Genomic DNA, 17,934 nt, shown 5'->3' on the forward strand with positions numbered 1-17,934 from the left:
CACTATCAGTGCGACCACAGTATGAAAGGGTGCTAGAAGAATATGTCATCTGCTTCTTTGTCTGGGGCTCCCATCTGAGGCTTGGCAAAAAAAAAAAGAAAAAAAAAAAAGAATGCAGTGTATCGTTCCATTTTCAGGGAGCCATGGTTAACTGAGACATTCCTTTTGAGGGAACTCGAACTGTGTCCTTTAATGGTCCCTATAGGAAATGCTGCCTTGCTGGGTGGAGTACATGCCATATTTCCTGGAGCAAGCACTAAGCACCAGCTAAACAGTGGAATCATTGGATCCAGCCTCCAGATGTATTGGTGGCTGTCAGTGACACTATGCCTTTCAGTCAAAGGCCCGAGCAACATACCTAAAATAACATACCTGTCAAAGGCTGAACAACCTGTCCCATGGCAGAACTTAAAGGCTTGGAATCATATAATAATGTGATTCCTTTACGGGGATATGGAAGAGTGTCTAGGCCATATTAGCAGACCCTGGCCTGTCACATGGGGGACTACATACAGTATATATATATTAAAAGGGTACCAATGCTTAATGCAATTTATTAATAGTATTAATCTGATGAAATATTACCTGTGCCATGAAATATAGTTCATTTATGACTTCATTCATAGCTGTTTATGATTGCCAAGTATTTATACTGAATGTTCAGTCACAGGTGTGTGTTCATCTGCATTTTATAACACCACTGAATGAATCTCATCACGTAAAAATTTACAGTAGTTGATCCTTGATGATGCTTGCTTACTGATGATGTGTACTGATGTCAGGTTCGTTACTGTACCTCACTGGATGAAGAAGAAAAGCGGGAATTAAAGATCTTCAGTAACCAGCGAAAGCGAGACAATCTAGGCAGAGGAACTGTCCGACCTCTACCCCTCACTGTAACTGGAGCTATATGTGAACAGGTACATATATGAGTACTAAATAACACCACATATACCTTACCCAAACCTGGCACACATTTCTGACAAATATTAATCATTTATTGGAGATGCAAGCTTCCGTTTCCAACCCTTGTCATTTCACTGATAGTCACATGTGGCCACCACCAGTAAAGTTAAACGTTGACAGATCACCCAGTAAATAACTTGTCGGGACTATTGTACAGGATTAGGAAAAATGAATAGCCATGCAAACCCTAGATGTAGTAAAAATGTTTTAGTATATATTTTTAGTAATGATTACCCTTTGCATGTTATGAAGAGAGGCTGCCAAATGACATCATGTCCTTCTCACACAGTGTGGAGACCAGATCAACGGTGGTGACATTGCAGTGTTTGCCTCACGGGTTGGCCACGGCCTATGTTGGCACCCTCACTGTTTCGTGTGCTGTGTGTGTTCTGAGCTATTGGTAGATCTCATCTACTTCCACCTGGATGGCAAGATCTACTGTGGCCGCCACCATGCTGAACGACTTAAGCCACGTTGCTCAGCATGTGATGAGGTAAGCCAACAGTGTCAAGTCAAAGCATCTGTCCATTGGCTGAAATCAACCTTGATACTGTTAGCATGCCTACACATTTCCTGTAGCTTACCTTTGACAAGTTCGTACCCAGAAGCCTTGCTTCAGAATATAAAACTCCTTACTTCATTTGTATCTCTTTTTGTAGATCATCTTTGCAGATGAGTGCACAGAAGCAGAGGGGCAGCACTGGCACATGAGACATTTCTGCTGTTATGAGTGTGATGCACCACTAGGGGGTCAGCGTTACATCATGCGTGAGGGACATCCTCACTGCTGCAACTGCTTTGAGTCACTTTATGCAGAATACTGTGACTCTTGTGGAGAGCACATAGGTAAGGAAGGACGTCCATGAATCTTGTTTTCTTTCCTCACTCGTTACAGTACAACTACTTCTGGGTTTTTATTTTATTCAGGTAGAATAATAAAACAGGATCCCACAAATGAGTGCTGCAAATCATTACTGAATGGAGCAAAATGAACAAATATAATATACGTTTTGTTTTTCTTTCTAATATCACAATAGAATACACACATACCCACATATCTTGTGGATATCTATAAATGAATGGATGCACATACAGGAAAGCATAGCCATTTGCATTTCTAGTCTCCATGACATGAATCTGCTGTTGTGTTTCCTTAGACTGCTACATTTTATTTTTCACAAACTTTGATCATTTTTACTCAGCCCTAATTTACAGATTACACTTACGAGTATGGTTGGACTGCATTTGTGTCAGAGAGTCACCCCTCATCTGAATATATCTACTTCCCTACTATATAGTAATAATAATAATAATAATAATAATAATAATAATAATAATGCAGTTAAATATGCTTAATACAGATTTTGTCTGAATTCACACTTTTCTTAAAACATTCGGTGATAACTGCCCAGATGATCTACCACTTCTTGTGAGATTAAAATTAAAATTAAATGAAAACAAATTTAGATGCTAAAATTGTTTTCTATGATATGCAACACAAACCCTTTTAACATTTGATCAATTTAAGTTTAGTACATAAAGGAAGTGCAAAAATATCAACTGTTAACTGTGTAATTATTTTTGGTTCATATGTGATACCTTAATTGCTTGGGTGTGTTTGAAAAGTGCTAGGGACAAAAATGTTAGTAAAACAATAATTATCCACAGGTTTAATTAACAATTGAGCGTTTTTGTTTTATTTATAAAACTACTGTAGATCTGCATCTACAAAAAATTATAATAATATTAATAATAATAATTAAAAAAAGAAAAACATACAACTAAACAATAATAATAATAAAAAAAGACCTTAAGCACAACCTTAAGGAACTAGGGACTTTGGCTCAGTACTCTGTGTGTTTCCACCACAGGAACCAGGATCTAAATTAAATTTGCCCCTCAGAAAGTCCTTGCTCACGAGGTACTACTTTTTTAAAGGTCTGGAACTCTTTGGGGTAGGACTTGGGCGCTGAACGTGTTGATTGGTTGAGTTTACGCAACTGTAGGTACATTTGACTTCATGTGGCACTGCACAGATCGATCAATAACTGACTAATTTGAACTAGTGCTGACACCATGTCACTGTCACATGTGGCATTAAAGTACTGCAATTCGGTTGTTAAGTGATGACGTAAGAAGCGCTGTTTCTGGGTCCAAGCCTCAACTCGCTTCACTTGAGAATACGACCTCAGCAGCCATTTATGAGCACTGTTTATTCATATTAATAATTTAAGATAAACGCTTTCAAACTTACGGTATACACTACAGTCTCCGTGCTCACAGCGTCCCAAACACAAATAATTTTTATATATATTTTTTATTTTAATATTTTCCTTGTCTGGCTATCTGGGACTTCGGTATGGAGTTAAATGTTACGATTATAACTTTTTCGCTAGTAATCTATTACATTGTGAGTTTATATTAGCACCTTTTGTTGTTTTCTCGTTGAACTGATAGAGCGTTTGGACATGGAAGCGCTGCTACGTGACGTCAGACTTAACAAACGAATAGCGTTTTGAGAGCATCCGGCTGACTCAGCTGGCACAGCTTTTTCAGATTGACTTCAGGAGTGATGATGATGATACAGCTGTTTCACGAATGGCCAATTTCACCACATGACAACAATGATGTGTGTTCTAACAAAAATGGCGGTGCGCGAGACAGGTGTGCTTGCAGCTCTCTTACTGTATGCTTTATTATCACGCCTTCTTGTAAATCCAGCTGATAGCATTGAAGTTAATCTGAAAAGGAAAAATATTTCCTATGCCAAGGAGTTTAAATCCATATCAGTATAAGTTCAAAAACAATGGGCACAGGTTACAAACATTTCGGCTTTGGAAGGGGTGTAATTAATACCTGCGTTTGGGCTAAGACTCTGCACACTGGGCAAAAACGTAAAACTTGGGTCGTGAGCAAACGCCAAAATAACAACGGTTTGATAATCTCGCTCTACTTGTTGCTATCTGGCGATATACACCAATGCCCTGGTCCAGAGACTGCACTTAGAGGAAACCTTCCAACAAAGGCACAAATGACATGGTCTAAGCCAGTTTATTAGTGTTCCAACCAGAATAACTGAACATCGCCAAACTGCTATTGACCACAACATTGTATCTGACACAAAAAAAAATCCTACAAAGTGGTGTCATTGTGTATGGAATTAGTGACCATTTTTTAACCTACTGTACCAGGAAAGTCAAGAGGGCTCAGATTAAATGTCACAAATCTGTGAAGAGCAGAAGTTTAAAAGGGTATAATGTTAATACTTTTCAGGACATACAGTATTGTTCAAAATAATAGCAGTACAATGTGACTAACCAGAATAATCAAGGTTTTTAGTATATTTTTTATTGCTACGTGGCAAACAAGTTACCAGTAGGTTCAGTAGATTGTCAGAAAACAAATGAGACCCAGCATTCATGATATGCACGCTCTTAAGGCTGTGCAATTGGGCAATTAGTTGAAAGGGGTGTGTTCAAAAAAATAGCAGTGTCTACCTTTGACTGTACAAACTCAAAACTATTTTGTACAAACATTTTTTTTTTCTGGGATTTAGCAATCCTGTGAATCACTAAACTAATATTTAGTTGTATGACCACAGTTTTTTAAAACTGCTTGACATCTGGGTGGCATGGAGTCAACCAACTTGTGGCACCTCTCAGCTGTTATTCCACTCCATGATTCTTTAACAACATTCCACAATTCATTCACATTTCTTGGTTTTGCTTCAGAAACAGCATTTTTGATATCACCCCACAAGTTCTCAATTGGATTAAGGTCTGGAGATTGGGCTGGCCACTCCATAACATTAATTTTGTTGGTTTGGAACCAAGACTTTGCCCGTTTACTAGTGTGTTTTGGGTCATTGTCTTGTTGAAACAACCATTTCAATGGCATGTCCTCTTCAGCATAGGGCAACATGACCTCTTCAAGTATTTTAACATATGCAAACTGATCCATGATCCCTGGTATGCGATAAATAGGCCCAACACCATAGTAGGAGAAACATGCCCATATCATGATGCTTGCACCTCCATGCTTCACTGTCTTCACTGTGTACTGTGGCTTGAATTCAGAGTTTGGGGGTCGTCTCACAAACTGCCTGTGGCCCTTGGACCCAAAAAGAACAATTTTACTCTCATCAGTCCACAAAATGTTCCTCCATTTCTCTTTAGGCCAGTTGATGTGTTCTTTGGCAAATTGTAACCTCTTCTGCACATGCCTTTTTTTTAACAGAGGGACTTTGCGGGGGATTCTTGAAAATAGATTAGCTTCACACAGACGTCTTCTAACTGTCACAGTACTTACAGGTAACTCCAGACTGTCTTTGATCATCCTGGAGGTGATCATTGGCTGAGCCTTTGCCATTCTGGTTATTCTTCTATCCATTTTGATGGTTGTCTTCCGTTTTCTTCCACGTCTCTCTGGTTTTGCTCTCCATTTTAAGGCATTGGAGATCATTTTAGCTGAACAGCCTATCATTTTTTGCACCTCTTTATAGGTTTTCCCCTCTCTAATCAACTTTTTAATCAAAGTACGCTGTTCTTCTGAACAATGTCTTGAACGACCCATTTTCCTCAGCTTTCAAATGCATGTTCAACAAGTGTTGGCTTCATCCTTAAATAGGGGCCACCTGATTCACACCTGTTTCTTCACAAAATTGATGACCTCAGTGATTGAATGCCACACTGCTATTTTTTTGAACACACCCCTTTCAACTAATTGCCCAATTGCACAGCCTTAAGAGCGTGCATATCATGAATGCTGGGTCTCATTTGTTTTCTGAGAATCTACTGAACCTACTGGTAACTTGTTTGCCACGTAGCAATAAAAAAATATACGAAAAACCTTGATTATTCTGGTTAGTCACATTGTACTGCTATTATTTTGAACAATACTGTACTTAATAATATCAACTGGATGGGAATTACCAACATATGTGATGTTGATACAGCATGGGATTGTTTTCAATCTATTTTCTTGAAAATACTTGACAAGATAGCCCCATTAATAAAGAGACCAGAATTAAACAAAGATCACAGCCTTGGTTAAATAATTATATGTTGGACACCATTTACTTGAGAGTTTAAAGGGTTAGTTTAGCCAAATATTAAAATTATGTCATTAATAACTTACCCTCATGTTGTTCCAAACCCGTAAGACCTCCGTTCATCTTCAGAACACAGTTTAAGATATTTTAGATTTAGTCCGAGAGCTCTCAGTCCCTCCATTGAAGCTGTGTGTACGGTCTACTGTCCATGTCCAGAAAGGTAAGAAAACATCATCAAAGTAGTCCATGTGACATCAGAGGGTCAGTTAAAATATTATGAAGCATCGAAAATACATTTTGGTCCAAAAATAGCAAAAACTACGACTTTATTCAGCATTGTCTTCTGTTCCGTGAATGTTGTGAGAGAGTTCAAAACAAAGCAGTTTGTCATATCCAGTTCGCGAACTAATCATTCGATTTAACCGGATCTTTTTGGACCAGATCACCAAATCAAACTAAACCATTTTACACAATTCGCGTCTCTAATACGCATTAATCCACAAAAGACTTAAGCTGGTAACTTTTTAAATGTGGCTGACACTCCCTCTGAGTTAAAACAAACCAATATCCCGGAGTAATTAATTTACTCAAACAGTACACTGACTGAACTGCTGTGAAGAGAGAACTGAAGATGAACACCGAGCCCAGCCAGATAATGACTCGTTTAACATTGGCATAAGCTATCAAATAAATACACTTAATATACAATGTCATGCAAAGAGAGATAGTCAAACTATCGTAAAAGTGCAATTCTAATTACCTTATCTGTCATTAACTAAATTACCTTAGAATTACCTATTGTTTTTCTTACCTTGTCATGTTAAGTCTCTTGTACAATATACTGTATACACAGCTTTGCCGATGTTTCCTAATTTTCCAGATGGCCCCTTTAAGCATTACTATAATAACAAAAATAAACGATGTGTTCAAAATATATTTATTTAACTCATTTTCATCCATTGTCACACAAAGCTTTGCAACAATGTGCAAAATAGTGTTTTCTTTTTTTTTTACACCAGCTTGTCAATGGGGAAGTACCCTTAAAGTGTAGTTAAGATATAAATATGTCTCTTTGAATGTAACTCTACACTGCAAAAACTAAACTTTGAAAAAAAAAAAAAAGCCAAGAATAATTTTATGTGACGTATAATGTCATTTTTTATGTAATGTGTTTTAGGTATAGACCAAGGTCAAATGGCATATGAGGGTCAACACTGGCATGCCACTGAAGAGTGCTTCAGCTGTGCTCGTTGCAATCAGTCTTTGCTGGGTTGTCCCTTCCTGCCGAAACAAGGTTTGATCTACTGTTCCCGTCTCTGCAGCCAAGGGGATGAAACTGAGTTGTCAGACTCTTCAGACTCTGCTTTCCAGAGTGCCCGTTCCCGTCAGTCACGCCACAGTACTCAGATTGGCAAGAATGGGACAAAAGGCAAAGGTGAAGGTGTACGACAGACATCATCTGGCCCTACACAGTTGGTTGGTGATCCAGAGTCTCTAGCTGTTCAAATGGATTTGCTGAGCATCTCCAGCCCAGCTCCCAGTCGTACACCCCACCGCACACCAACGAGAACCCCAAGTAGAACACCAAGTCGGTCTCCAAGTCTGAACCGTGAGCAGTCAGTTTGGGTAAACAGGGATGAGCCTTATACCTATGAGTCTCAACAAAGAGAATCCTCCACATCTTCAAATCCCCATCAGCTACGAAGCCAATGTAGCATGCGTAGCGCTTACCCTCCTTCTCCAAATCAGCCACCCAAGATAGTGAGCAGTCCAGAATCTTGGTCCAAAGAACAGCCTGGGGGTAACTCCAAGAAGCCTCCAGCCATGGCAGCTCTGAGGGGCCACTCTTTCAATGAGAACTGGATGCACCATGGTCAGGAACCTGAATTTCATGCTCCTAAGCTCAAAACACAAATGAGCTTCAATGAAGTACCAAGCCGTAATTCAGGATTTTTGGACAAACGCAGTATAAGCATGCAAGGCTTTCCCAGAGAGATGCGACCACCATTGCTGAGGAGCAGGCACCAATTTGGGCCAAAGTATGGTGAACTTACACCAGTAGAACAAACACCAAGAGGTTCTACTGACTCACTGGCCCTTTCCTACACTACAGGTATGCATAAATTCAGTTAGGATGGTACATAAATCATGGTACTTCATATCACTATCTGACAGAAGTATGTTCAAAATGAGACATTAATTGGTTTATTCAAACTGTTACACATTTCATGTAGTATAAGTATTTCTGATCTCTGTCTATTGTTTTTCTTCAGCAGGAAACTCTTTAGATGGGACCAATAGGCGTCAGGAGCACTTCTCTCGATTTTCTATGCCTGACCTGAGTAAAGACTCTGGGGTAAATGTATCTGATAAAGGCACCATGGGTACATTAAACTCATCAATGCAGTTCCGCAGCACTGAATCCCTGAGCTCTGTCCCAAGACCTCTTGCTGATATTGGCATGCCTGTCAGAGTAAGGTACCCTCCTCCACTATACTGGGAGTCACCTAGAGGTTTAAGTTTTGAGGATCCAGTCAAAGGTCGCATTGGTCTTGCAGGAAGCATGTCCTGTATGCAGGAAGGTAATAACCAAGCAATGACACCACGGCCAAGACACACTCAGACACAAGGCTCACCCAGACAGCAGCGCCAACGTCAACGTCACCACCGCAAAGGCCATAAAGGTCACAAATACCACTACCGCTCCGGCCGCTCTCGGTCAGACAATGCCCTGCATTTAGCTACGGACAATCAGAGTTTCCCTGGGGACCCCATTCATAGATTTCACAATGACTTTGAGCGACCATCCTCATCAAGAGTTTCACACAATCAATTTGGAGCAAATCATGGGTATCGACAACAATTCTTTAGGCCTTGTCCTCGAACCACATCTGACCTCACCTTGCAGGATCCTGGAGGTCCACAGATTGGACAGTATATGGGTAGGTATGGAGAAACTGTTGAGGATGAAGATCAGTTTTGCTCAACTTGTTCCTCTTCATCAGAAGTGTCAGAGGATGATGGTTACCTTCTGGGTGAAGTCATTCCTCGGCCAGTGCAGCTGCGATACTTTGACAACGAGGAATTACGACATCGTTATAGTCCTACAGTGATGGGTGGTCAAACTCAACTACATACACGCAAACGGCGAAAGAGCAAGAACTGCATCATATCATAAGCAAATGGTAATGTGAGTGCGTGTATCTGAGTGTGTGTATGTGAGGGTGGGTATACAGTATACAACAGAAGTTAGTACAGTGAGTACAAACAGACATGTAGACAGATACAACCCATATGTTTAAAATTTAAAAAGTTTTTATGTTCACAGGTTATTTTATAACTATGTTTGTGCAATTAGGTTCATTGGAAAAATCTAAACATGACAATAACATTGGCCAGTGACAGCCAATTACATAATTACCGGCATGACCACAGTATAAAATGGCTCCGGAAGAATATGTAATCCAGCAAGTCATGGCTTCTTCATCTTAACTGACTGTTTATGTTACCATTAAGCTATATGATTAGGAGTGCATGTTACCTTCGCCAGATGCTTTGCTCTGATATCCGCAGGTTTCACACAGCTTGTGTGTTGTGTGTGTGGTGAAGAGCAAGCACATTTAGCTCTCGAGGGACTTGGATGTGCTCTGCCATCCTAGGAATGAATTAAAAGCACTCGACTCATGAAGAGAAGGCTTGTGCTCGTTGTGATGCATTTTCAGGACTTCTGAGGGGGAGGTGAATACTTCACCATTTACCTGACTTTGTAGATAGCGTTTGCACAAGTGCATCCGCCTTTTGTGAGATCAGCAGTGCATTCGTGGCAGTGGTTTGCATTCTCACTTGATTTCCGAGGTAATGGCACCCATGAGAGCTGAATGCATTCTGCATGGTGCAGTTGCTCGGAGAATTGTCTGCCCATTGCTCATGGTTCCCAGTTGATGGGCATGGAAAGGACCTGATGGGAAATCTTTCCCTATAAGTAATTTCCTTCTGTTTACATAGGAATTGTTTAATGTGGATAACTGTCTGCAGATGTTGGACACATTATTTTATCATGTTCTTGTCAGATAACCACATTATATTGCACTCCAAGAGCTCATCTTCATCCCTTCATTTCCCCTGATGCCACCATCCCTCCACCTGACTGAGGTTAGGCAGGAGATCTATCTACTGACGGTCCAGACCCAATTGTTTTCTTTAGACTTTGCCTTCAAATTATATATCTGTGAGCTTAAATAATGTTTGAGAGCCATGGGTAGTGGTGGTATGATCTATTTCATGTACTCTGTTGCTAGTTTTATTTACATTCCCTAACTAGCCTTTATCTGCAGTGCTATTTGGTCCTGTTTCGGTTTTTCTGACTTCTGTTTTTCGTAGGTTTGACCCCCTATTTTGATAGTATTTTGTGTTTCAGGAGGTAGGGGGTTTGTGTGGGGTTTCAGAGAAGGGTTAGGGTGAGTCTGTTACGTAACACAGAGACAGGATGTAATCGCAAGGCGTGTTTATTGACAAATAGCACAAAAGTCAAATATGCACAATGAATCACAGGGAAACACAGGTGGGGGGACACAAGTCTGATGGAACTTTGGTGGACAACAGATGATGGTGCTCGGTCCCGTGATGATCCCTTGAATCCTGGTGCGTGTGTAATCCTCGTGACGGTGCTTGGTAATCCAGTGCTGGGTGAAGATCCAGGAAAAAACGACGATACAGGAAGACTCAGGGACACAGGAGCAGGTACGGGAGCACACCGGGGAGAAACAACGATCTGACAACATGAAACACAAGTTACTGAACTTATATAGGAGACAAACAATTGAAACCAGCTGGCGCTGCTGATCATCGCTGATCAGTGACCACGCCCACAGACACACACACAACAGCACGCTAGACGAGAGAGAGAGTGAATTCATGAACCGTGACAGATTTGAGTTCAGGGCTCTCGCAGCCTGGGGGAAAAAGGTGTTGAGCAGTCTGGATGAGCAGGTTCTGATGCTCCGGTACATTCTTCCTGATGGTAGGAGCTGGAAGAGACTGTAGGAGGGATGGGTGGGGTCCTTCCTGATACTGTTTGCTTTGCTGGATCATTGTATGAGGAAAATGTCCAGGATGGATTGGAGAGGGTCACCAATGATCTTTGCAGCTGTTTTCACTGTCCACTGGAGGGCCTTGCAGTCAGCTGCACTACAGTTCCTGTACCAGACAGTGATGCAGCTGGTCAGCACACTTCCTATGGTTCCTCTGTAGAATTGGGTGAGAATGGGTGGAGGGAGAGTTGCTCTTTTCAGCCGGCAGAGAAAGTGTAGGCGCTGTTGGGCCTTCTTGGAGAGTGACATGGTGTTGGTGGTCCAGGTGAGATCCTCTGTGATGTGCACTTGGAGCTGAACTTGGCAGTCCAGTCTTAGGTCAGCAATGTAAAGAGCAGTGGATTGAGCACACAGATAACAAGATATCTGTCAGCTGTTCAGCACCGTATCTCAGTACACGGCCATGTATGTTGTCAGGACCCGTAGCCTTGCGTGGGTTAATTCTAGATAGGTTTTTCCTTAAGTCAGCTGGAGACATACCTCGTTATGAGGTATGGGCAGTTTCTGTGCTGGTGTGTCATTCTGCATTTCATACCATGAATCAAAGTGGTTTAGTGCATCCAGGAGAGGTGTGTCATTATCACAGGCCTGTGGCAGGAGCTTGTAGTCAGTGATGGTCTGAAAGGCCTGCCACAGGCTCCATGCTTATCTGATGTCTGTGAAGTGATTTGTGAGGTACCTGCCTCTTTAAACATGTTCCAGTCTGTGCACTGAAAGCAGTCCTGTAATGTTGAGGTAGCATCATCTGGCCAAACCGTGATGTGTTTTTGAACTGGTTTGGCGAATTTCAGAAGTGGTCTGAATTCTGGAATTGGCATAACAGAAAGGTGATCCGAGTACCCGAGGTGGGGGCAGGATACAGCCTTGTCCGCATTCTTTTCTGTTGTGTAAACAAAGTCCAGTGTGTTTTTTATCCTTGTTGCAAAGTTCACATGTTGATAGAACTTTGCCAAAACTGTCTTTAAGTTTGCGTGGTTGAAGTCATCGGCTATTATGAAAAAGCCATCTGGGTTTTTTGTTTGTTGTTCGCTTATGGTGCTGTACATCTCATGAAGGGCATCCTACACTTTAGCACATGGGAGGACGTAGACTGCACTATAACAATGGCCGTGTACTCCCATGGAAGATAAAATCATCGATACTTCATAAAAATAAACTCCACCAGCGATGTACATTATTTTGTCAGACAGAGGCCTCTTAGATTCTCAGTCATCACCGTGAAAGCTGAGGTTTGTACACACTGCCACTTTCCAAAAGGCTCTGTCGATCATAGATGTGTTTCCAAGTGTTTATCTGATGATTTCTGCGATAAGGTGAGACAAAGATGAGAAAATTAGACTAAAAATCATAAAAACACTATTTTTGGGACCCGGAGTAGCCGCTGCGTCTGACTGCACCACCATTTTGGTGATTAATTGCCCTTATTTGGTTGAGCCTAGCAGTGCTCCCTTCACATCACAGGCTTACCTTTGAGAATGCCGCTCCCAGTTAAGTGTCTGAGGCCTCATCTCATCAAGTCCTCCGCTCTCTGGAACTCCAATGAGCAGCAAAAAAGTGTTATATTAAACTGTGAGTATTTTAATAATTATGAATCGGTCTCATTACTTCACTGTAACCCAGAATGTTGATGTTTTTGAAAAAGTGGGAATATATATATATATATATTAGGGATATGCTGGTATCAAATTTTCCTGTTGCGGTTAATTGATGATGCTTTTATCACGCAAATGAAAATACAGTACAATACATAAAATATAGTGTAATCAGTTTTGGACATTGCATAGTGCTCATTCAATAAGTGTACAGCTAAACAATGAACAATAGCTACATTTACTATATAAGCTATTAATCTTTAAAAAAATACAAGTCTTAGTTCATGTTAGCTCATTAAATAACACAGTTGCAACTTTTAATGTTAACAATGTGTTTTTAAATATTGGAATACATAAGATTAATGAATGTTCAGAATCATTTTTTTTCATTGGCAGTTTAAGTTAACTAATGAAGCCATAATGTAAAGTGTGAATGAACAATAAAAGATCAAAATACTTTCAAACAATATCTAGTACATGTGAAGTCCAGATGATTTATTTATTTTTTTTATTTTTTAAAGATTAATAGCCTATTAAGTCTGAATATTTCAGTAGTTGGCTCTGTAATAAACACCATAGGGAAAGCACAAACCTGAATGGTTATTTAAGATCATTTAAATATGGTTTATAAAGTAACAGCTGCTTTAGTTACTATGTTTACAGGGTAAGGGCTGCATTTAGCGCCCATCTGCTGTCAGAGAGTGAATGTGCTTTCATTCCTCCATGTGCTTCTCATGCATGCTTGTTTACATCAGAGCGCACAGGCTCTTTCAAGCAGCATACAGCGGTGTTATGCATTTTAAGCAGCTGATGCGAATACTATTCTTAAAATGCATTCCAAATTCTGAATCATTTGTAATGTATATTTATTCATGGTATTTAGAAGTGCCCACAATAACAATATTGTGCATATTAATCACCGCAATATATCACATTACTGAATACCGGCGCAAGTCTAATATATATATATTGTCAGAACCTCAGAATCTCACCCTAGAGGGACCCTCTAGGCAAGCAATTTCGGCCCAGAACCGGCCCACATCTTGAACTTAGCAGTGCTCCCCTCATTCTGGAGGGTCACTGGTGAGCACGCCACTCCCAAACTGAACATTTGAGTTTCTCTCTGTCGAGTCGAGTCCTCTGCTACCTGGGGCTCCATTGGCCAGCCACACCAGGTTGTTAAGCCACATTCTGCTTCCCTGTTAGACTGCTTTTAAGAACCCTGGTGGGTTGCTTTTTTGGTTGAGCCCAGCAGTGCTCCCCTTGTCCTCAAGGGTCATTATTTGTTAGAGCACACCGCTCCTAATTGAGCATCTGAGTTTTCCTCCTGTTTTGTGAGTCGAGTCCTCTGCTCTTTGAAGCTCCATTGAGCAGCTGTCATTTTGTAAGGCCCTTTTTGCCTCCCTGTTAGACTGCTCTAGAAGGAGAGCCTAGCAGTGCTCCCCTTGTTCTTGAGAGTCACCTATGAGAATGCTACTTCCAAATGAGCGCATGAGTTTTCCCCTGGTTGAGTCTTCTGCTCGTCAGAACTCCACTGAGCAGCCATGTCAGGTTGTTAGGCTCCTTTTGTCTTATTTTTTAGCTGCTCTTATGGTTGAACCTACAAGTGCTCCCCTTTTTCCATGAGGGTCACCTATGAGTTTCTAACCCACTTTAGGCATTCAAACCCTTCAGCTTTCTCTAGTAACCATACTATCTTCTGCCTCCCTGGCAGGCTGGTCAAGCTTAAAAGAGCTCCCCTCCCTGATTGCGAGTCCTTTGCTTTTAGAGCTTAGTCTGAAATCCATTTTTATGGTAAGTGCACATGCTAGTTCTCTGTGCACTTCTTTTAAAATCCATATTCATGGTAGGTGTGTACACTAAGCCTTTGCGCACCTTTCTGAAAGCCTTTATGGTAAGGGTGACACGATGCTAGCCTCGTGCCCTTCCTCTGAGTTGGCTCAGACCCCGGAATCCTAACATGGGCCCCACTCTACTGACTCCTGCCTGAGCGTCTGTCATGGCCTCTCTTCTGAGTATCAAGGCCCTGTAGAAGTATCTGATTGCACAGTACTATTTAAACTTAACTGAGCTGGATGATGACATCACTGAATTAAATGATGAACTGTCTTTAACTGAATACTGTTTTGTAATTTAGCCTTTAGGTTGTAAGGCCATTTCTCCCTTCCTATTAGGTTCCTCTCATGGTAGACTCAAGAAATACAAGTGGGCATGATTATCTAGAGTTCTGCCCTTTACTTTATGACTGCTTTAGTCTGGATAGCGAAGCTCCCCTCAGCTTGAGGGTTCTTCAATGAGACACACCACCTTCAGATCCACAGGCGCTAAGCTGAGTACCCTGCTACTCCTGAGCAGTCTCAGTCACATCAAGTACTGGCCCGCCATGGTTTTTGTGACCTTTTTAGTAAAGATATTTCTAAAATCCATATTTATGATAAGTGCAACACACTTCTTCACTTCTTTAAAATCCATATTCATGGTAGGTGTGGACGTTAAACCTTTGTGCTCCTTTCTAAAATCCTTTATGGTAAGGGTGATGCAATGTTAGCCTCATCCCCATTCTCTGCGTTGGCTCAGGGCCTGGTTCTTACTTTGGACCCCACTCTCCGTGTTTGTATCTTTTTTTTATACATTTTTAAGCAGGGTGTTTGCTACTTAGTTCCCAGAGTATCATGTGATCCTCTGATAGCTCGTTTTAAGAGCAGAGGGTAGCCCACTGGGTAATAGGCCAAGATATGGGTTTAGGTCAGCCTTGAAACTCAGCCACCTGCCCTTAAGGGATCACATAGCATTGAGCTTTGCCCTGGGCTCAGGCTTCCTCAAGCCAGTCCCTCGAAAGGTAAGTTATTTGGTGCCTAACTCAGGCATTTGGTCATAGGGGATGATGTCACTGTCAGCCGTCAAAGCGTCCCAGGGGCAACTCCCTTAACTTGGTTGAGTTAATACTTAGTGTTCTCCTTAGTATTGGCACGCACTCCCTCAGCATATCAACATAGGTATACAGTTCCCCAAAGTGACCTCTAGAGGATGCAGTTTGAATTTTCCCTAGGAAGGGAACGTCTCAGGTTATATTGGTAACCATGTTTCCCTGAGAAGAGTACGAGACACTGCGTCCTCTAGACTCCACACCATGCTGAGACATAAGCTTCAAATGAAGAAGCCGATGACATGTTCTCCCAGCGCCTTTTTATACTGTGGTCATGCCAGTAAAGTAACCATAGGTTGTTGCCGGACATTTTTATTGTTGTGTTTAGATGTATGCTTCAGACCCCGGTCTTCCAGAAGGCATTTGCCCAAAGCGACCTCTAGAGGACGCAGTGTCTCATTCCCTTCTCGGGAAACCATTGTTACATACGTAACATGAGACGTTTTGTTTCAATGACCACATATTTTCCAACTTGTGTGTCTGTCATTACATATGTAGAGTACATCAGGGCTAAAGGTACACTGGGGTAAAAAGCACATTTGATGTAATTCTTCTTTACACTACTAGATGGCACAAAAATGAACTTCAGCACTTTCCTTAACGACCAGGATTGACTATACACATGGAAATTTGGCAGAAAGAAACACAAATTCTGGGCTACTGTGATCTAATATTAATTCATTTGTTGTGTTTTTTTTATATATATACTGTTGTATATTTTATGTATCAAATGATAATAAATTAAATTGACTATATAATTTGTTTAAGATAATTAAAGCTGTTGGCGCCGATGGCCTTGTTCTTAGTGTGCCGATGTATATACAGCACAACTGTGCTCACGGTGAACTGAGTTTGATTCCCCTCTCGAGGTCCAAAGCTGGTCCCACTCCCCTTACTCTATACAATACTCATCTGTCCACTGTCCCATCTAAATATAACTTGGTAAAAAATGCTGTTGTCCCTGCTGTTGGTGATATAGGTATAAGGTATAATAATTAACATGATGACAGGGTTAGATTCAGATGATAAATACAATATACTGTACTGGGTTTCCTAACAGATAATCACTATATTTATAATGAAACCATCATATTTAAAAAATATGGTATAAATGTATGTATGTATGCATATATGCAAGGTGTTTTGTTTTTCTTTGGCAATCTGAAACTTTGTAAGTAGCACAGATAAACACAGTTTTCTTAAGATGTGCCTTTAGCCTTGTTGTACCCTATTCACTTGGGCCTGTATTTTCAACAAACTTTTCTAAAGTAATAATTTTTGCTCATAAGAGGACATGCACTACATATAGAAATAACACAATTGTTGACAGGTGACAATTTTTTATGCACAGCGGTGTGCTGCATGTGTTTGTTCTCAATTATCCTATAACTATGGGTTGAAATCCAACTGAAGCATGTTTCAGTTATTGTAACAGATCATGTTCTGATCTTAACTCATGTGTTTACTGTGACTGGAGATTGCACAATGATCAAAAGTGTTAACCTCTGTTATTTGAACCACACATTGAACTTTATCTGTTGATAAAATATGAATTTTGTTTTGTAGAAATTTGTGCAATAACAATTTGCGATATAACTTCATTTCAAAAGAAGTGAAGACTCAGTGTGCACTTAACATTCAGAATTAGCATATGGATTTTTAATTTACCCTAAAATGTCTTACATCATTGTTCAGTTACATTACTCTTGAAAAGAATTTGGGATTACTGATCAGGATATAGATCAGAACTCAAAAACATCTAATCACAACCATTGTTTTATATACATTGCGATTCTGATTCTAGTCAAGGTTACATTCTCTCCTTTCTTACCCCCCCCCCCCCCCCCCTTAATTTTTGGTATAATTTTGTGGCAATACAGTTTACTATAATCCCCACGCTGCTTACTGTTGATTGTTCTAAATAGTTTCCTAGTATGCGATCTTCATGGTTTTCAACTTGTTTTATTAATGTTGTTTTAAAATTGAACTTTTAAAAAATGTTTATCATTTTGCTGGGCAATGTTGGTAATGGTTTTAAATGCAATATTTTGTCTTTTCCAGAGTCATTAAATACTATTTACAAATAATATCTTAAATTTAAATGTTTTCCTAATGATGAAAAACTATACATATATAAACAATGTAGTATTGTAAAAGTTCTGTAAATATTGTCTTAAATATTTCTATATTTTGTATCCTCAGATGCATTATTTGTATCATATTGTAGAGTGTAGAATTATACGGTGACTGCATGTGTATCCCCAGTTTATGTCTTGTATTTGAATTAAATAACTATTAACAAACAAACAA

At 40.3% G+C, this 17,934-nt stretch overlaps 1 protein-coding gene across 3 annotated transcripts in view; it reads left to right on the forward strand.

Moving 5' to 3' along the window:
- The window catches only part of prickle2a (prickle homolog 2a), a 107,603-nt gene extending 89,677 nt beyond the window's left edge, over positions 1 to 17,926 (forward strand). For 2 of the 3 annotated variants that reach the window (XM_052562898.1, XM_052562899.1), the window contains exons 4-8: positions 783 to 920; positions 1,256 to 1,459; positions 1,626 to 1,812; positions 7,194 to 8,129; positions 8,290 to 17,926. In XM_052562898.1, the coding sequence (XP_052418858.1) occupies positions 783 to 920; positions 1,256 to 1,459; positions 1,626 to 1,812; positions 7,194 to 8,129; positions 8,290 to 9,194 (2,370 nt within the window). In that variant the 3' untranslated portion in view covers positions 9,195 to 17,926. The remainder of the gene's footprint in view (positions 1 to 782; positions 921 to 1,255; positions 1,460 to 1,625; positions 1,813 to 7,193; positions 8,130 to 8,289) is intronic. The other variant, XM_052562900.1, reaches the window with a different exon arrangement.
- The last annotated feature ends 8 nt before the right edge of the window (positions 17,927 to 17,934 follow it).

Source organism: Carassius gibelio, chromosome B8 (assembly GCF_023724105.1).
Source record: "Carassius gibelio isolate Cgi1373 ecotype wild population from Czech Republic chromosome B8, carGib1.2-hapl.c, whole genome shotgun sequence".
Taxonomy (NCBI): Eukaryota; Metazoa; Chordata; class Actinopteri; order Cypriniformes; family Cyprinidae; genus Carassius; species Carassius gibelio.